The 20,052-nt window shown below is 52.0% G+C and overlaps 1 protein-coding gene across 2 annotated transcripts; it reads left to right on the top strand.

The window, feature by feature from the left end:
- Nucleotides 1-7,312: 7,312 nt before the first annotated feature.
- On the top strand, nucleotides 7,313-17,732 carry AOC1 (amine oxidase copper containing 1). Of its 2 annotated transcripts, none has more exons than XM_070944607.1 (5): nucleotides 7,313-7,353; nucleotides 9,493-11,039; nucleotides 13,241-13,529; nucleotides 16,774-16,906; nucleotides 16,988-17,732. In XM_070944607.1, the coding sequence occupies exons 2-5, from the start codon at nucleotides 9,500-9,502 to the stop codon at nucleotides 17,264-17,266; spliced, it is 2,241 nt and encodes a 746-aa protein (XP_070800708.1). In that variant the 5' UTR covers nucleotides 7,313-7,353; nucleotides 9,493-9,499; the 3' UTR covers nucleotides 17,267-17,732. The 2 variants fall into 2 exon arrangements, with proteins under 2 accessions (XP_070800708.1, XP_070800710.1); XM_070944609.1 differs by lacking the exon at nucleotides 7,313-7,353 and adding an exon at nucleotides 14,682-14,689 and having other exon boundaries at nucleotides 9,362-11,039; nucleotides 16,716-16,906.
- The last annotated feature ends 2,320 nt before the right edge of the window (nucleotides 17,733-20,052 follow it).

Genomic DNA, 20,052 nt, shown 5'->3' with positions numbered 1-20,052 from the left:
GTACGTTCTGTTTTTCTTGGTTAATTTATAACTCTTCCTGAGGCAGCCGGGCACGGTGGCCTTGAGGAGGTGGCTGGTGTTGTGGTCCACCAGCAGCCTGCGGAGTTGGCAGCGGAGTTGGACAGTGAGGAACATGGGCCAGTCCTGGAGTCTGGAGAAGGCCCGGACAAGGGCTCTGCATTGGAGGCAGAGATGGGGCCAGGGCCATCTGGGAGTGATGCGTGGACTCCGGAGCCTCTAGAGTCAGACATCAGAGAGGCAGAGGAACAGGAGGAGCCTGTTCCTAGTGCACACATGCGCAGAGCTGCCAGAAGGAAAGAATAGTTCAAACTAAAGGTGTTATGTTGGGTGAATGAGGACACAGCAAGCCAGGCAGTGAGTGACAACAGCTCTTTATTGTAGGGTGAGAACCCAGCAACTGACCTGGGGAAACAGCTCCCCTTATATACCTTGCAGCTGTGGTGGTCAGCCAATCAGCTGATGGTCAGTTAATTCAAACTGCCCGTCCAAATCTACATACATAACACTCCTCCCCTCCCAGAAGTCACTTGGGGTGGACATTAGCATACATAGTCCCTCAGGTGACCAGGGCGTGTCCGCACCCTAGTTGACCTGCACAGTTCAGTCGAAGGTGTGGCATCGAGCAGGTCAGAGGAACTCCCTGTTTCTCCCTGCTCCGCCAATGGAACCTCCGAGAATTCGTTGTGGGCGGCGACTTCTTCGGCTGGCCGATCTTCCGCGATGGGGTGGTGCTGGATCTCAGGGCCGACAGCTAAGTCCTTCGCTTGACTCGGGCTTGAGTTAGGTCTGGAGTTCTGTTGGTAGTTAGGGAGTGGTTTGTCGAATATGTCTTCTGTGTCGGCGGTTAAACGTTTCCGTAACTGATCAATGTGCCGGCGCCAAATCCTCCCATCTCCCATGTTTATCCTATAAGACTTGGGCCTGGTTACCTCCGTGATTGTCCCGGTTTCCCAGAGGGGCCCGTTCCCGTAATTTTTTGTGAACACTGGCGTCCCTACTGTGAACTCTCTAAGCCTTGGCCAGCGAAATCTATATGGATCCTGGACCAGGGACCCTAGGGCTGTTCCCATTCCCTTACCGGTGCTGTGAGGGGGTCTGGCCTAGACTCCTGGCAGGGCTGGCACTTCCCCACCCACTCAGTGATGTCCTTATCCATTAGGGGCCACCAAACGTAACTCCTAGCTAACCCCTTCATCCTCACGATCCCGGGGTGCCCCTCATGCAACAGATTCAAAACTTTTTTCCTTAGGCACAAGGGAATAATGACCTGATCGCCCCACAATAGACAACCCCCTTGCATTGTCAGCTCGCCCTTTTTGTTAGCGAAGTGTTTGAATTCCCCGCCCTCAGTCTTTTCCGGCCACCCCCTCGTGGCCCAACTCGTGACTTTCCTAATCACGTGGTCTTTGGTTGAAGCCCTTGCCACCTCTGCTGAGGTGATGGGCCCCGAGTCCAAGACATCAATCAGCAGGACTGGAACTCCAGGTGTGGGGTCCTCTATCCTGTCCGGTAATGGGCAACGGCTGAGGGCGTCGACGTTGCCCATGCTCACTCCTGGTTGGTGTACCAGGCAATAGGAGTATGCTGCCAGGAAGATGGCCCAGCGTGTCATCCTGGGAGACAGGGCTGCCGGGGTAGGTCGGTCCCCTGCTATGAGACCCAGAAGGGGGCGATGGTCTGTGATGAGGTCGAAGTCTCTGCCGAATAAGTATTCGTGGAACTTCTTGACTCCTGAGACAGCTGCCAGGGCCTCCTTGTCAAGTTGACTGTAGTTCCATTCGGTGCTTGAAAGAGTCCAGGAGTAGTAGGCGATGGGTGCCTCTAGATCATTCAGTAGTCTATGGCTCAGGACAGCCCCCACGCCCAAGGGGGAAGCGTCACAGACGAAGGGGAAGCGTAGAGTTGTACTGAATTAGAAAACTCTCGGCTGACAGGAGTTTCTTTACGGCAGTAAATGCAATAGCCTCAGCCTTCCCCCAAACCCATGTGGACTTTTTGGCCAACAGTCTGCGCAGGGGCTCCGCTACTGTTGCCTTGTCCTTTAGAAAAATTGCGTAGAAGTTCAACAGTCCCAGGAACGCTTGTAGTTCCGCCTTGTCTTTGGGGGTGGGGGCCTCTTGGATCGCCCTAATCTTGCTCTCGGTGGGGTGTATGCCGGTCTGATCTACCCGATACCCCAAGAATTCCACAGAAGGGACTGCGATCATGCGCTTGTTGCGTTTGACCCTGAGTCCCGCACTTCTGAACTTTCCTAGAACTTGTCTCAGTCTCTCCCTTGGCTGCTGTTCGTCTTCTGCGGTGATGAGCATGTCATCAAAATACGGGACCACCCCGGGGATCCCCTGTAACAGTCGCTCCATGGTGCTCTGGAACAGTCAGGAAGCTATGCTGACTCCAAACTGGAGTCTGATACACTTGAAGGCACCTCTATGCGTCACTATAGTCTGTGCCTCTGCGGTAGCACCATCTACCGGCAACTGCTGGTACGCCTGCGCAAGATTGAGTTTAGCGAAGATCTTGCCGGGCCCTAGGGAATGCAGTAGATGGTGTACGATCGAAACCGGGTAAGCGCTCTGTTGGAGAGCCTTATTGATCGTACACTTATAGTCCGCGCAGAAGCACACAGACCTGTCAGGCTTCATGGGGGTCACTATTGGGGTCTCCCACTGGGCATGATCGACTGGTATTAGCACCCTTTGTGTCAGGCCCCCCTTCTCCTTCTTATGTCAGCACTAGAGTAAATGCAGGTTGAAGTGCTGACACCTTGCTTAATCAATTTGTCCAGTTCCACATTGATCTTGGGCTTTAGGTCGAAAGGTACCCTTCTGGGCTTCAGTCGGATGGGGGCAATATTGGAGTAAAAGTTGAACGAAATAGGGGTCCCCACATACTTGCCGAGCCGCTCGTTGAACACGTCCTGGAACTCCTGCATCAGGTCGTCCTTCAGGGTGCTTCGCACGTTGCGGACTCCGGTGAATCCCATGCCCAGGGCTCTGAACCAGTCCATGCCCAGGAGGCTTGGGAGCTTTCTGCTGACCACGGTGAGGGGAAGCTTCTCCCGGAATTCCCCGTACTCCACCTGGAACTCGCCGATTCCTTCCACAGGGATGCGGTTCCCCTGGTAATCACGCAGTCCGAGCTGCTGGTGCCGTAGGTGCCGTCTCTGGATGCTGGGGACGGCCTTCTTTAGCTTGTCCCAGGACATGATGGTAATTGGGGATCCGGTGTCGATCTCCATTATGTACTCATGCCCCTCGATGCCAACCGTCGTGTAGGTCTTCTCCCCGGGGGATGTGCAGGTCCGGCCGATTTGAATGGTGCAGGCTTCGAGGTCCTTGGATTTCGCGCTCTTCCTGTAGCTGCCCTTCGGATTGGCTTTCGTCTGCTGCGCCATCTCTGATTGGCTAGCGTTGCTCCGTGGCTTGTAATGGGGGCTCTGCAGACTCTAGCGATGTGCCCCTTCCGCTCGCATTGCCGGCAAATGGCATCTCGGAACTTGCAGGTCTGGCGTGGATGGGGTCCCCCACAGCTGGCACAGGCATCTTGGTGACCTCGCTGGTCCTGCCGGTCCTGCTCGGTTCGGCAGACCTCCTCGTCCGACTCTTCCTCGCTCCCTGTGCCTACGGTTTCCTGGTGAACCGGGGCTGACTTCTGTGCTGTTCTGCCCTGTGTCGTCCCCTGTAGTCTCTCGGCTGCCTTGGAGGAGGATTCGTGAGCCCTCGCCTCGTCCAGTGCGATGTGTAGTGTGAGATTTGTCTTTGTGAGCAACCTTCTCTGCAAACGAATCTCTCTTACTCCGCAGATTAGTTGCTCTAGCAGCATCTCATCGAGATCTCGGTACTCGCACTGGTTTGCGGCCTTGTGCAGGGCAGCGACGTACTCGCTGATCGATTCTCACCCATGCTGCAGCCGTTGCCGGAAGTCATACCGCTGGACGTACTTCGATGGCATTTGGGCGTAGTGGTCCTTCAGCAGTGTCTGAAGCGTTTGCCATGAGATGGTGTGGACCGAGTTCGGTTCCGACAGGGCCTCGGCCATATCGAACACCTTGGGTCCACAATGGCTCAGGAACAGGGCTTTCTTCCGTACATCGGGTAGTCCCTGTAGGTCGCTGGCCACCAGGAAGCATTCGAAGCGGGACGTGTAGGATCCCCACTTCTCTTCCGTTGGGTTGAAAGGTGCTGGCGGTACGTAGGCAGACATCATCGGTAGATTCTCCAAGTACTCTGCTCGCTCGCCTGGCTGGATTCAGGTTTGCAGCTCTCTCGTCGGCTCGTGGCTTCAGCTCTTTCCGTGGTTTCTGGCCTCAAAATCCCTCCTTCATCGCCAATGTTATGTTGGGTGAATGAGGACACAGCAAGCCAGGCAGTGAGTGACAACAGCTCTTTATTGTAGGGTGAGAACCCAGCAACTGACCTGGGGAAACAGCTCCCCTTATATACTTTGCAGCTGTGGTGGTCAGCCAATCAGCTGATGGTCAGTTAATTCAAACTGCCCACCCAAATCTACATACATAAAAAAAGGGACGACTCAGGAGTAAGGCCTGGAGATGACCGGCCCGTCCCATAAGGCTTAAAAGAGCAGCAACGGCTCTTGGGCTCTTTGCAGGCATCTCAGTCGACATCTCTGTTTGATTCTGGACTCTGTGGGGCTTTGCCAAATAGATCTTTGGCAGAGTGTCAAGGGAGATAAAGGTTGGTGATTATCCCGAAGGACTTCTCCCGAAGGACTTATTTTGCAACTAATTGGGACTCAGCTGTGAATGAATGTAATTCGCAGCTGTTGCAATAAAATAGGTTTTTGGGACTACTCGTGTGTTTTAATGACTCAGGAAGCCTAGGTGACAACAGCTGGAATCCCAAGGGGGAAGCCCAGATAATAGGATCTAGAACTGGAAGGCACCTCGGAGGTCATCTAGGCCAACCCCCCCCAAGTGGATGACCAGTTAAGGAGAGGAGGCATTTGGATCAGAGCCGAGCTGGAAGGGACCTTGGAGGTCATCTAGTCCAACCCTCTGCTCGAGCAGGAGATCCTTGCAGAACCACAGTTGGAAGGGACCTTGAAGGTCATCTAGTCCAGCCCCCTGGTCAAGCCGAGGACCCTTGCAGAATCATAGAATAATGGAAGGCACCTTGGAGGTCATGTAGTCCAACCCCCTGCCTTAGCTGCAGCAGTGAGCATGAGTGGGCCCACAAATTGCCCCCTTTTGTGGCTAACACCAAGTCCAGCAATTTTGATTCCTCCCCCACCATTCCTTATTCAGCTTTTTCCTTATTATATCCGAATTTAATCTGCATTCTGTCCCTTCGCTCCACCCAACAATGGACGCAGAATTCAATCGTGTGCAGGAAAAAAATATATAATTTCCTCATGGCTTCACCCACCCCGATTTCCCTGGTGTGGTAGGTTTTCTCCCTGTGCCAGGGCACGTTCCTTCCGCAGGATTTGGTGATCAACTTTAATAAAAGGAGGGGAAAAAATCATTCTACCATACGGGTTCCAGATCGAGGCTCTGGCACATAATTTCAATGCCAAATCCGCTGGATAAAAAGCAGCCATTTGGCTAAGGGCCACCAAATGGTCCCATGGCTTCTTTAAACATTTTTTTCAAATGTTTTTTTAAAAAATAGATTTTAATTGCGTTTGGGAATAGTGAGCTGTCCAGTGGCTTGCTGAGATGGGTGGCTATAGAAATAAAATTTATCTATCTATCTATCTATCTATTTATCTATCTATCTATCACCATCATGTCTGTCCGTCCATCCACCCCCCCATCCATCCATCTCGCCTTCCTTCCTTCCTTCCTTTCCATCCATCCATCCTTGCTTCCTTCTATCCTCCCTTCCTCTCTCTCCCTTCACTCCCTCCCATTCTTTTTCCTTCCTTCCTTCCCTTCCTTCCATCTATCCTTCCTTACTTCTGTCCTTCCTTCCTTCCTCCCTTCACTTCCTCCCATTTTTTCCTTCCTCCCTCCCTCCCATCTATCCTCCCTTCCTTCTATCTCTCCTTCTTTCCTTCCTTTCTTCCATCCTTCCTTCCTTCCTCCCTCTCTCCACTCCCTCCCATTCTTTTTCCTTCCTTCCTTCCATATATCCTTCCATCTATCCTTCCTTCCTTCTATCCTTCCTTCCTTCCTCCCTCCCTTCACTCCCTCCCATTTTTTCCTCCCTCCCTCCCTCCTATCTATCCTCCCTTCCTTCTATCCCTTCTTTCCTTCCTTTCTTCCATCCTTCCTTCTTCCCTATTCCTTCCTTCCATTCATCCATCCTTCTATCCTTTCTTCCTCCCTCCCTCCCTTCACTCCCTCACCTTATTTTTTTCTTCCTTCCTTCCATCCATCCATCCATTCTTCCTTCTTTCCTCCCTCCCTCCTTTACTTCATCCCATTTTTTATTTCCTCCCTCCCTCCCGTCTATCCTCCCTTCCTTCTATCCTTCCTTCCTTTCTTCCTTGCATTCATCCATTCTTCCAACAAGCACGGGGGGAGAAGCCGGATTCATTTAATGACCGGGTGACTGATTTAACAACCACAGGGCTTCCACTAACAACGGTGGCCAGAAAAAGTTGCGAGATGGGGCAAACTTCATGTAACAAATGTTGCACTTAGTGACAGAAAGCTGGGGCTGGATTGTCGGCGTAAATCGAGGACTATCCCTATTGACCGCTGCAGGCTGCCCGGATTTGATTTTCAAATGGGAGGAATAAATAAATGTAGGCAACCATCTAGGGCTCCCAGTTGATATGCTGCAAAGCCCCCCCCCCTGCCCCCCCAATCTGACATTCGATTTCAGCTGGCCTGTAAAATGGTGCCAGAGAGCAGAGCAGCCCCAGAGCCCGGAGGGAGGGAGGGAGTGGGAGGCAAAGGGAACAAGCTGTCCTGAAGGCTCTGAGCCTGGAGGAGGGGAGGCCAGTGGCCCCATTATCCACAACCTGCAAACTCCTGCTCGCCCCACTGCAACGGGAGAGGGAGGGGGAGCACGCTGCCCCTCCCTCTCCTCCCGCTAGATGTAGGGCTGCACCTTGCGCCGCGTTGAGAAATCCTCCCCTTGGAAGGGACTTTGCTCACCTGAGCAGAGTCCCTCCGGCTGTTTGTGGACTTAAGGTGGGCCTGCCCACCCACCCTGCCAAGCCTGGCACCCATCAGGCACTGCCCACCCACCCCCGTCCCCGTGCCCTGGGACAGCCAATGGCTCGGCTCTGCTCTGCCAGGACCTGCCCCCTTCCACCTGCTGCCCTCCCCGCCAGGGGAGATAGATAAGTAGGGGCAGCCCCGCGGGAAGGGCTGGTGGAAGCAGGCGCCGTGTACCAAGCCACAGCCCAGGCGGCCCAGAAGTGAGTGGCGCTCGGGGTGGGGGGTGGGAGGGAGGGATGGAATGGGATGGGAAAAAAGAAAGAAGAAATGAAAAAAGAAAAGTAGGGAGGGAGGGAGGGAAGTGGGGAGGGAGGAAGGAAGGAAGGACTCGATTGCAGAAAATATGACTTCAGTCAGTAACAGAGTGGTCAACGCCTGGAATGCACTACCTGACTCTGTGGTTTCTTCCCCAAGCCCCCAAAACTTTAACCTTAGACTGTCTACTGTTGACCTCACCCCATTCCTAAGAGGTCTGTAAGGGGCGTGCATAAGGGCACCAGCCTGCCTATCGTTCCTGTCCCAATATTCCTTTTTTACTTACTCTTTTCATGTATTCAAATTATGTTTATACTTTTACCTGTTATCTTATATATGCTTGACAAATAAATAAAAAAATAAAAAAATGAGGAGGGAGGGAAGGAGGAAGAGAGGAAGAGCAGGAGTGAGGAAGGAAGGAAGGAAGGAAGGAAGGAAGGAAGGAGATGGAAGGAGGAGGGAGGGAAAGAGGAAGGAAAGAAAAAAGGAGGGTGGAAGTGGGGAGGGAGGGAGGGAGGAAGGAAGGAAGGAGATGGAAAGCAGCGGATGAGGGAAGGAGGAAAGGAGCAGCAGGGAGTAAGGAAGGAGGAAGAAAGGAAGGAGAGGGAAGGAGGAGGATGGAGGGAAGGAGGAAGGAAAGAAAGGGAGGAAGGGAGGGACGGAAGTGGGGAGGGAGGAAGGAAGGAAGGTGGAAGGAAGGAAGGAAGGAAGGAAGGAAGGAAGGAAGGAAGGAAAGAGAGAGATGGAAGGAGGAGGAGGAGGGAGGAGGAGGAAGGAAGGAAGAGCAGGAGGGAGTAAATAAGGAAGGCTGGTTGGAGACTTTGTGAGGAGGGGAGCCCCTCTCCCCAGGGCCAGAGGTTCTGCCTTCCAGAGGGAGGGAAGAGATTCAAAGCAGATGGGGAGGGCACTCGGGGCCTGCCACCTACTCCCTCTCCTGGTGCTCCCAGCCCACTGTCTCTTCCCCCCCTACACCTATTGTTTAAAAGGGAGGGGGGTCTCAGCTGCTTGGATAATTGGCAGGGTGGCTCAGCGCAAAGCCCTCAGTGGCTCCAGGGGTCTTGGGGTGGGGGTGGGGCTTGCCCACAATTGAACTGGATGGGGGATGGGAAAGATGCCCCTTCTCCAGCGATAGGGACCCCAAGCCAAAGACACACGGTGAACTGTCCCAGGGTGCACAACCCCCCCCGCCTGTCCCCCATTCCCCTCCATGCCTCTGCCCTTGGCTTGTTTTGCAATCCCCTCCCCCGACTTGGGTAAGAGCGGAGAGCTTGCCCAAAAGTCATGCCAGGATGCCTGGCTCCCCATGGTGGAGCAGTGAAAACACGGACTATTTTAAGCCATGAAATGGATGGCTTCCTAGCACCCTCTTTCCTTCCTTCCTTCCTTCCTTCCCTCCCTCCCTCCCTCCCTCCCTCCCACCTTCCTTTCCTTCCCTTCCCTTCCCTCCCTCCCCTCCCTTTCATCTTTCCTCCTCCTCCTTCCTTTCTTCTTTCTCTTTCCTTCCTTCCCTCCCTCCCCTTCCTCCCTGCCTACCTCCCACTTCTCCTTCCTTCCTCCCTCCCTTCTTCCCTCCCCCTTTCTTTTCCTCCCTTCCTTCCATCGCTCCCTCCCTCTCTCCTTATCCTTCCATCCTTCCCACTCTCCTTCCTTCCCTCTCATTCCCGCCAGCCTGCCTGCCTGCCTGCCTCCCTTCCTCTCTCCTTTCTTTCTTCTTTTTCTTTTCCTCCTTCCCTCTCTCCTTCCCTCTCCTTATTGCTTGCATGCCTCCCTTCCTCTTCCTTCCTTTCTTCCTCCCTTCCCTCCCTCCTTCCCCTCTCCCCATTTTCCCCTCTCCAGATGGCCTCCACCAAGTTTTAGATCAGTGCCCAGCTGACCTGAGGTGCTGGGGGATGGTCCTTCACCCTTGGCTCCATCAACTGAGTTCTCCAGAAAGTTGTCACCCCCCCCACCCCCACCCCAGTAGCTGAGGTTCATCAGAGCTGACGGCAGGCAGTTTGCAGCTGGGAGAGAAGAAATGCTTAGTGGCGGCCACGTCTCTCTGCCACATGTGAATCCCTGCCGCATGCCTCTCCTTCCTCCAACAGGCCCATCATGATGTGGATGCCAGTGGCCTGCATGGTGGGCATGCTCTGTCTTTTCGTCCAGGCCAGTCGGAATGCGCTGCCCTCCCTGAGCAAAGAGAAGGCCTTCATTTTCTCTGACTTGAGCCCCACAGAGCTTCAGGCCGTCCGGACGTTCCTTATGAGTCGTCCCGAACTGGGACTCCAACCGAGCAAGGGGGGGTCCCTTGCCAAGAACAGCCTCTTCCTGATCGAAATGCTCCCCCCAAAGAAAAACCAGGCCTTGTGCTACCTTGCTTCCGGCACGCAGCCCCCGCGTCGACGCGCCCGAGCTGTGGTCTTCTTTGGCACCAGCGCCAAACCCAACATCACTGAGTACATTGTGGGGCCGCTGCCTGTGCCGACGTTCTATCGCCCGTCTGGCCAGCCGGTGGACTTCACCACCAGACCCATGACCCAACTGGAGTACAAGCTGGTTTTCGACAAGCTGGCCGAACTCCTGGCCCCCCTGAACCAATTCCTGAAGGACGTTTCGGGTTTCGGCCTCAAGGACTGCCACGACCAATGCTTGACCTTCACCGACATCGCCCCGCGTGGCCTGGCCTCTGGGGAACGGCGGACATGGATCATTGTTCAGCGTGCCATCGAGGGCTTCTTCCTACATCCTGTCGGGCTGGAAGTCCTGATCAATCACCGGGAGTTGGACCCTGCTCGGTGGTCCATCGAGACGGTATGGTACAACGGCCAGTACTTCGGCACTCCACAAGAACTGGCCCAGCAGTACGCGCAGGGCAAGGTGCCCATCATTCGGCTGGTTTCCCATCCAGACCAAACCCTCTTCTCCAGCTTTGTGCCACGCGGGCAGTTCAACGCTGGGCCCCCTACCAACGTGCATGGCGCCAAAGTATGTGAACCGCAGGGATGCCACTACTCCGTGCACGGCAACCTCGTGGAGTACAGCGGGTGGAGCCTGGCCTTCCGGCTACGCACATCAACCGGCCTGCAGCTTTTCGACGTGCGCTTCAATGGGGAGCGCATCGCCTACGAGGTGAGTGTACAGGAGGCCATTGCCTTCTACGGAGGGAACTCCCCAGCTGCCATGCAGACCAAGTACATCGATGTCGGATGGGGCATGGGAAGCGTCACTCATGAACTGGCTCCTGGCATCGACTGTCCAGAAACGGCCACCTTCATCGACGCCTACCACCACTATGATGCCGATGCGCCAGTCCGCTACCCCCGTGCCATCTGTATCTTTGAGCTGCCTATGGGCGTGCCCCTGCGCCGCCACTTTGACAGCAACTTCCAAGGGGGTTCCACCTTCTACGCAGGCCTGGAGGGTCATGCCCTGGTGATCCGGACCACTTCCACCATCTACAACTACGACTACATTTGGGACTTTCTGCTCTTCCCGAACGGCGTGCTGGAAACCAAGGTCCACGCCACGGGCTATGTCCACGCCTCCTTCTACACACCAGAGGGGATCCACTATGGCACCCGTCTCCATACACACTTGCTGGGCAACATCCACACCCACCTGGTACACTACAAGATTGACCTAGATGTTGCAGGTAGGTTCTCTCTGCCACGGCAGATGGAGTGGTGGGGACCCCTAGGTTCAAAACTCCACTGTAATGGCCAAACTCTTCTGGGCAGAAACTTTTCGTCCAGTCGGTCATGTCCATGGAAACAAAATCATCATCATCTTTTAATGACCCCATAATCCAGGGCTGTCAAACTCAATTTCATTGAGGGCTGCATCAGGGTTGGGGTTGACCTTGGGGGGCTGGGATGGCTGTGCCAGCTGGATGTTGCTCATGTGAATGGGGTGCCTGTGGTGACCCAGTTGGGGCTGCGGGGATCCATTGTCTCCACGGGATGCAGCGGCCCCTTGCTGACTCCAGGGCGGTCCCGTGAATCTAAGGCTGACCACTTTGGGGCCCAGATGGCCTCCACCAAGTTTTAGATCAGTGCCCAGCTGACCTGAGGTGCTGGGGGATGGTCCTTCACTATTTCCAGGGCAGCCTCGCGGGCCAGATCTAACCACATCGTTGGCTGGATCTGGTCCCCAGGCCTTGAGTTTGACACCCCTGCCATCATCCTTTGCGGGGTGGAGCCTGGGCAACTGAATGGAGCTAGTAGAGTGTTTGAATGGCCGGATGCCCTTCCTGTCACCAATGCGGAGTTTTGTTCGGCAGATCTATCCTCATTGTGCCCAGAGAGAGAGAAATATTTGCCTCTACCTAGGATTGAACTCACAGCCTCCTGATTGTGAGGCGAGACCTCCACCTCTAGGCCACCGCACCACTCTATGGAAGCAAAATAGACTCCGGGAATAGCTTTCCTTGAAGTAACTTCCTTTACATGGTGCCCATCTCCAAGAAGTCCCTTCTACAAGATTGTCCTCTCTTCTTCTGTGGTGAAGAGTGTGCAGTTTTAATGCTGTCCTCTCCGAGGAAGAATGTAGCATGGGGCGGGTCTAAGGCCCAAGTCTAGGGGTGGGATTCTACCGGTTCGGACCGGTTCGGACAAACCGGTAGCTCTGATGATCAGGTTGGGTCAGCCCGCCCCTGCGCTTTACTCACCTTTATCTTCTCAGCTGATTGGCACAGCAGAGCAGATTGCCCGCGCCTCAGCTGTGTTACTCCCAAGTGGTAACACAGAAGTTTAGTATTTGTACGTGTGATCACCAAACTGGTTGTTAACTGGCAGCATCCCACCACTGCCCAAGTCGGACCTGTCTTTACATCCAAGAATTCTGGGGTTCCCCTCTAGCTACCTTTACAGAGTCATCTCTGTAAACGGGGTCACACAACAGCCAATTCTGAGCCAAAGCTCATTCTTTGCGGGGGCAGGTTATTTCTCCTGCCTGTGACTACAATCACCATCACTAGAACTCAGGGAGTTTGGTCACGTCCTCCCAGTTCCCTCTTCAAACCCCAGATGACCAGGACTTCCCCCTGCTTCCTGGAGATCAATCAGTCAAATCAATCAATCAATCAATCAATCAATCAATCAATCAATCAATCAGAATAGAGCTGGAAGGGATCTTGGGGGTCATCTAGTCCAACCCCCTGCTCAAGTAGGAGACTTATACCATTTTAAATAGGTTGTTGTCCAGTCTTTTTTTTAAAAAAACCTCCAGTGATGGAACACTCACAACTTCTGGTGGCAAGTAGTTCCACTGGTTAATTGTCCTCACTGTTAGGAAGTTTCTCCTAAATTCCAGGTTGTTTCTCTCCTTGATTAGTTTTTTATCCATTGTTTCTTGTCTTGCCTTCTGGTGCTCTGGAAAATAAGTGGATCCCCTCTTCTCTGGGGCAGCCCCTCAAATCCTGGAAGACTATCATGTCTCCCCCCCCTCCGGTCCTTCTTTTCTCTAGACTACCCAGACCCTGCAACCGTTCTTCGTATGTTTTTGTCTCCAGGCCTTTAATTGTCTTAATTGCACTCCTTTGATTTTTTTCTAAAGTCCCAACATCTTTTTTTGTGATGTGGGGACCAAAACTGGATGCAGTTATTCTAGGGGTGGCCTTACTAAGGCTTTACAAAAGTAGTACTAATCCTTCCCGCCTCTGTTTATGCAACCCTGGATTGGGTTAATTTTTTTGGCTGCCGCTGCACACTGTTCTATAGAAGGGAATGTTTTCCATCTCCTCCCACGCAAGGTGAATGTCAGGGTTCCAAGTAACACCCCCAACGACAGGGTCCTCACTCCCTAGCTATCATGGAAGACTGATGAAAAACATCCCTGTCTTGGCCTCCTTCGCAGGGACCGCCAACAGCTTCGAGACGGTGGACATCACCTTCGAGAACATATCGCTCCCCTGGCAACCGAGCCACCGGCTGGTGCAGCCACACTTGAAGCGGGAGCCACGCCTCCGCGAGCGCCAGGCCACGTTCCTCATTGGCAAGCCCCTGCCTCGCTACTTCCTGGTCTCCAACCCCAGCAGGAAGAACCGCTGGGACAACCCGCGCAGCTACCGCATCCAGCTCAACTCCCACGCCGGCCTCATCCTGCCTCGTAACTGGAAGGAAGAGAACGGCGTCCCCTGGAGCAGGTGAGCCGGGATGGGACAGGACGCAACCAAGGGGTGAAATCTAAAATTTGTTACTACCGGTTCTGTGGGTGTGAGTTGCCTGATTGTCAGAGGTTTCTAAAACATTTTTTTCTGCAACCTTTTAAGGTTGTAGAAAAAATTCTTTTAAAAGTAAAAAAAAAAAAAAAAAAAGTTGGCCACACCCACCGTCACATTCCCCCTCCCACCAAGCCACGCCCAGCTGGGCATGGGGGGGGGGTGCAGGGATTTTTGCTACTGGTTCTCCGAACCACCTGCCACCATCGCTACCGGATCAGGTGATCCGGTCCGAACTGGGAACATTTCACCCCTGACGCAACCCCAGTTGTGCAGGGGCCATGGTATTTCTTGACTGCCATCCCCGAGTCTTCCCAAAGGAGGGTGTTCTGACCCAGCTCTCCAAACACGACAAACCCTCTAAAGCAGTGGTTCTCAACCTTCCTAATGCCGCGACCCTTTAATACAGTTCCTCATGTTGTGGTGACCCCCAACCAAGGGTGGGTTCTAAATTTTTTTACTACTGGTTCTGTGGGCGTGGCTTATTTTGTGGGTGTGGCTAGCTGGTCATGTGACCGGGTGGCCATGGCTATATGTATAGGGACTACTCAGAGGGCTGAAAAAAGTCATTTCTGACAGGTCCTCGCACTTTTGACTGGTCCTCACACTTATGACCATCCTCACATTTATGCCTGTGCAGCATTCTTAACAACCATGTCACTCATTTCACAACTGCTTCTTTCGAGGACTGGTCAAAAGCGCGAGGACCAGTCAAAAATAACTTTTTCAGCCCTCTGAGTAGTCCCTGTGCCCAAAAGGACTACCCAGAGGGCTGAAAAATGTGATTTCTGACAGGTCCTCGCACTTTCGACCGGTCTTCGCAGTTATGACTGGTCATCATTTATGCCCATTGTACCATTCTTAACAACCGTGTCACTCATTTCACAACTGCTTCTCTTCACCATGGTGACAAGATAGCGCAAATACGTAAATTGTGAGGACAGTCGTAAGTTTGAGGACTGGTCAAAAGTGTGAGGACCAGTCAAAAATAACTTTTTCAGCCCTCTGAGTAGTCCATATGCATAAAAGGATACAGCAATAGAGAGGGATGAAGGAAGGGAAGGGAAATTAGAGTAGGAGTGAAGGTAAGAGAAGGAGGAAGAGAGGAGGAGAAAGAGAAAGAAAGAGGAAGTAGGGAGAAGAAGAAGAGGGGGGAAGAGAAAGTAAGTAAGAAAGAAAAGACAGAGGTGGTAGGTTTGAGGAGAAAGATTGCTGTACAATAAAAAAGATGAAAGAGAAGAAAGCCAACCCCAAACAAATATTAAGATATTAAGATAAAGAATGAATTGTTAAACTTTAAAGAATAAAAGAGAACAAATAGCAATAATTAGAAACACACATACACAGATACAACGTATTTTCTTTGAACAGAGTATTTGGCCGGTTCACAAATTTAAACAGTTGTAGGAGGTTAGCACCCACCCCTTTCCTAGAAGAATGAAATATTTTGGGAAATATTAAAAAGGCAGAATATTATATTTCCCTACCTGGATGAGAAATGGAGAAGCATATTTTACAGACAAAGCAGCTCCCACCTTCCTGCCCCCCACCCTTTGTTAATGGGCCAGAGGCAGAAAGTCAATCCTTTGTCAAAGGACATTTGCAACACAATAGCAACAGAAACTAACACAATGGGCCCCATCAAGCCATGTGATCCTGTCCACCATTAAACCATCTTTCCAAGCAGTCTCCATGTTTCCAGTGTCTTTTTCCTCACTTGGAGCAGAACCCAGAAGGATATTTCTTCCAACACAGTATTTAGTCATTTCAATTAAATTTACAATTTCTATATTTCCTTTTTACCATATTTATTCCTCATCTATTTTTTTTAAAAACCAATATTACCCTTCATCCTCATCTCTAATCTTAATCAAATTCAATTTTTCCCTTCTATTCTATATTATACCCCTTTGCATTGTTATCTTTTTATATCCATCCTCACATTAATTATGTAATAGTTGTTTAATACAAATTCAACATTTTAATATAAATCAATTAGTTATATAACTATCTTTTTTGTATATTAATCAATATGAACATGAATATTCCAATTATTTCCATGCAATCCAATTTCTTACAAATCAATTAATTATATTTACCAATAATAATAAACCAAATAATTTCCCCCATATATTCCTCTGAACCACAACTTAACCAATTAATAGTATCTCGATTATTACAATTCCCTAGTTAAATAGAGCTTTTTTTCTTTTGTGTTTTAAAATCTTGGAACTTTCCTCTTTTGCCCTAAATTTCCCATTGTTTGCAGTTTTGCACCTACCTTTTTTGGTGAGGAAAAAGAAAAAGAAATCTCTCTGCCTCATTTTGTCACGTTACAGCCTGCTTACTTTCAATTTCGCGTTTTCAGCTAGAGGGAAAAAAAATCTGCTCCAGGAATTTACCTCTTTGCAGTTAGCTCTTTGAAGCCCCGCAGCAAGAATTTAAAGTTTTTTTTCCCTCTAGCCATCAGCTGGGACTCAGGCAGCAATAGATTGGGAGTGGGCGGGGTAAGCGAACGGCGACCGGGCGATCCAACAGAGGCAGAGGGTGAGTGAAGGCATGTGGGGGGGGGGGGCGAGAGAGGGCTTTGGCGACCTCTGTGAAATGGTCGTTCGACCCCCAGGTTGAGAACCGCTGCAATATAGAGAGCGGTCAGAGAGGGGTTGAGCAGGGCTGGCCTGGGCTTTGGGGTCTTATTTCCATAGGGCCAGTATTAGAGTACAAGAATAAGGGGTCTCTGCCCTCTAGCATTCTCTTCAAGGGGGTTAGCAAAAAAATGGGGAGGCAGTAACTGCAGGCAGTTTGGATACAAGGCTGGGTTGAAGGGCAGTGTGGGCCGAAAAAGCAGAGCTGGATTTAGGGAGACAACCAAAGCAGTGTCCCCCAGTTCTTGTGGGGAGGCTCAAAAGCAGCACAGTGTGGGGAACATCAGGGAATGGAAGGGGGATGCTGTAGCAGAGACACGGAACAGGACCACAGACGGCTCCAGGTTGCTGGATGGTTCTACCGTCCTGCGTTCAGTACGGAGATATCAACACAACGGTGATGTGTTGTGCCAGAGATGGAGGGAGGGAATCAGGGTCCTCAGACACGGGTGTTTTGTCTAGACAGGTGGGGCGGGGTCACCCCGGCCACACCTGGAGATTGAGGCAGGACATCCTCTCGGCAGGTATCACATAGCTGTGACTCAACACCACGAAAACGAAGGCATCAGCAGCAGCTTGTACATCCAGAATGACCCGTGGCACCCCAGTGTGAGCTTTGAAAACTTCCTTCGGAATGACGAGAGCATCGACAAGCAGGTTGGAGAGAGAAGTTTGTGTGTTTGTGTGCGTTTTGTGTGTGTCTGCGTGCATTCCTAACTGGAGACTTCTTTCCGACAGGACCTGGTGGCCTGGGTGACAGTGGGGTTCCTCCACATCCCCCACTCAGAGGACATCCCTAATACGGCCACGCCCGGCAACGTAGTGGGCTTCTTACTGCGCCCCTTCAACTTCTTTGATGAAGATCCCTCTGTGGCATCCCGTCGCACAGTCATCGTGCGTCCCAAAGAGGCTGGGAGTGGGAATGGGGTGAGGATTCAGCGCTGGACTCCGGAGAGCCCTGGACACTGCGTGACGAAGGAGCCCTTTAGCTACAATGGCACCTACAGCCCCATCTAGCTCAGCTGGGACTTCTGACCGCGGAACACCGCCGTTGCCGGTTCAAAACACGCCCCAAAGGACCTCATCTAGCAACTCCTGTGGCCAGACAGAGGGTCTGCAGGCAGAAAGGAGGAACCTGGCCATGCTGCCTCCCCACCTTGGTGCTCTCCCTGTTCCAGATCCTTTCTTGGACTGGCTGTGATTCGACTGCCAGCAGGTGGCGGCAATTCTGCCTCACTTGCTCCCCCTCCTGGCCCATTACTGACTCTACAGCAAGGGGCAAAATTTGAACTCAAGGCCACAAGCGGGGAGTGTCGGGACTTGAGGGTTCCAGGTATTTCACCCCCAGAGTTGTTCTTCCCCAGAGGGTGGCTGTCAGAGCAGGGCTCCACCTGTGGGTCAGGGGAAACCTCTGCCCTACCCAGTAGGGCTGTCATGAAAATAAATTGAGATAAACTGTTCAAAGTGCAGTATATACAAATGGTGCCACACACAAAACACACTCTTGAAAGGCAGCCTTTGATGAAGGAGGGCCAAGAACATAGAGCCCCAAAACTCCCCCACGGCCCATGTACCACTGAAGGCCCTGCCCACAGTGCCAATCAACAGCCACTCCCCTACCCATGAGGCCCATGCAGCCACAACAACCCTCAGTGGCCCTGCCAGGGAAGTCACTCTGCAAAACTCTGCCCCCAAGCACCCAAACCAACTCATACAGGTAGTCCTTGACTTACAACAATTCAATTTTTGTTGCTAACCGAGATGGTGGTTTCGCCCCATTTTGCAACCTTCCTCGTCACAGATGTGAAGCCAATCCCAGCCATTGTTTGGTTAGTAACATTGGTAAAGCGAATCAGGCTTCCCCCTTGACGTTGCTCTTCAGATGGTCGGGACCCTGGGACTGTGTTGTAAGTATGAGCCAGTGGCAGAGGTGGCATTCAGCCGGTTCAGGTGAACCGGTAGTGGCAACCTGTGGATGGTCACCCACCACTGGCACTACGCCATCCTATTTACCCACGTTTTCTAAGCCGCGCACATGTAAGCCACGCGTGTGAGAAAAGTGCATGCGTGAAAGGCTGTGCATATGCGCATGCTCTCACATTTTCCGTGCGCAGCAAACCAGTGGTAACATTATGTGATACCCACCTCTGGCCAGTGGCCAAGCGTCTGGATTTTTCATCACATAACCGTGGGGAGTGCTACAATGGTCAAAACCCACTGTTTTCAGTGCTGTTGTCAACTCTGAAGCGTTGCAACTTGGAACGGTTGTAGAGGAATGGTTGTAAGGTGCAGATTACAACGCACTTCTACTGAATCTTCTCTGGGAAGTCCCAGCTTTCTTAAGATGGGGACACCCCCATGTTCCCCACAATTCCTCCAGTTTTTCAGGTGCTACATATAAAACGCAGTCTCCTCTCTAAGCAGTGTCTGTTCCGGAGTGAAACAACCAGCTGTCATTCCTTGGACAACAGTCCGTTGTGTTCTCTGTCACCTGAACCAAGTACCCAGTACTATGAACCCACCCTCCAGGTCCTCAATTTATGACCACAATCAGGCCCCAAAATTTTAAGTGCCCAAGTCAGAAACATTTGTGTTTTGCCTCATTTTACGACCTTTCCTGCCATGTTTAAGTGAATGGGCGTGGTTGTTGGTTACATGGTTGTTAAACGAATTGGGCTTCACACGCTGGTCAGAAGGTTGCCTGAGTGGATCGCGTGACCCCGGGACCACCGCGTCCACTGTAAATGTGAGTCAGGGGTCAAGTGTCCCAACATGTGACCGCGGGGATGCTAAAATGGTCATAAGAGTGTAAAACAATCCTTGGTCCCTTTTTTTCAGGGCCGCTGTAAGTTTGGTCACTAAGTGACAAAGGACTTCCTGTAGATGTGGGGGCTTGGCTGAATGGGTCCTTTTGGGGAGGGGCTGTTAACACCCAAGGAACCAGGTAGTTCAGTGTAGACCAGGGGTGAAATGCTAACCAGTTCAGCTGAACCAGTAGTGATGGCAGTGGGTGGTTTGGAGAACTGGTAGCAATGGCAGTGCGAGGCTCCGCCCACCCATGCGGTCATCACTTCCTGGTTTTAACCAGGAAGTGACCTGTTTTTTACCCTCTGCGCAAGCACAGAAGGGTTTGTGCATGCACAGAGGGTCATGAGAATGTTATCTGGGAGGAGTTTGATCCTGTGGCTCCAGAGGATGTGGACAGGGTTCTGGGTAAGATTAGTGCCGCCACGTGTTTATTGGACCCGTGTCCCTCCTGGTTGGTACTGGCCTCCCGGGAGGTTACACGAGGCTGGCTCCAGGGGATTATTTTTATTTTATTTTATTTTATTTTGAATTTGTATACCGCCCTTCTCCCTGAGGACTCAGGGCGGTGAACAGCCAAGTAAAAACATCAAGTACAAATATTAAAATACAGTTAAAATATACATATATAAATTTGGCCCCATTAATTAAAAACAATAAACAAAACACTTAAAAAATTAGGCCAGCCCGGCTTGCTGGAAAAGGAAGGTTTTAAGGGCACGGCGGAAGGCACCGAGGTCTTGGATTCTCCTTATCTCTGGAGGCAATTGATTCCAGAGGGTAGGTGCCCCCACAGAGAAGGCCCTCCCCCTGGGGGTCACCAGCCTGCACTGTTTGGCTGATGGCACCCCGAGGAGGCCCTCTCTGTGGGAGCGCACGGGTCGATGGGAGATTGTCGGTGGCAGCAGGCGGTCTCGAAGATAGCTAGGCCCTATGCCATGGAGCGCTTTAAAGGTGATAACCAACACCTTGAAGCGCACCCGGAAGACCACTGGGAG

This window comes from Pituophis catenifer, unplaced genomic scaffold, assembly GCF_029215685.1.
Source record: "Pituophis catenifer annectens isolate HBS135680 unplaced genomic scaffold, rPitCat1.0.hap2 SCAF_5, whole genome shotgun sequence".
NCBI classification, from domain to species: domain Eukaryota; kingdom Metazoa; phylum Chordata; class Lepidosauria; order Squamata; family Colubridae; genus Pituophis; species Pituophis catenifer.
Note: the sequence above shows the minus strand (reverse complement) of the source record. Positions and strands in the feature narration are given on the sequence as shown.

What these genes read in the sequence shown, in the direction of transcription:
- AOC1 (XM_070944609.1), top strand. Translation starts at nt 9,500, where the DNA reads ATGATGTGGATGCCAGTGGCCTGCATGGTGGGCATGCTCTGTCTTTTC. An exon ending in GATTGACCTAGATGTTGCAG is followed by an intron (nt 11,040 to 13,240) that starts GTAGGTTCTCTC and finishes CCTCCTTCGCAG; the next exon opens with GGACCGCCAACAGCTTCGAG. An exon ending in ACGAGAGCATCGACAAGCAG is followed by an intron (nt 16,907 to 16,987) that starts GTTGGAGAGAGA and finishes TCTTTCCGACAG; the next exon opens with GACCTGGTGGCCTGGGTGAC.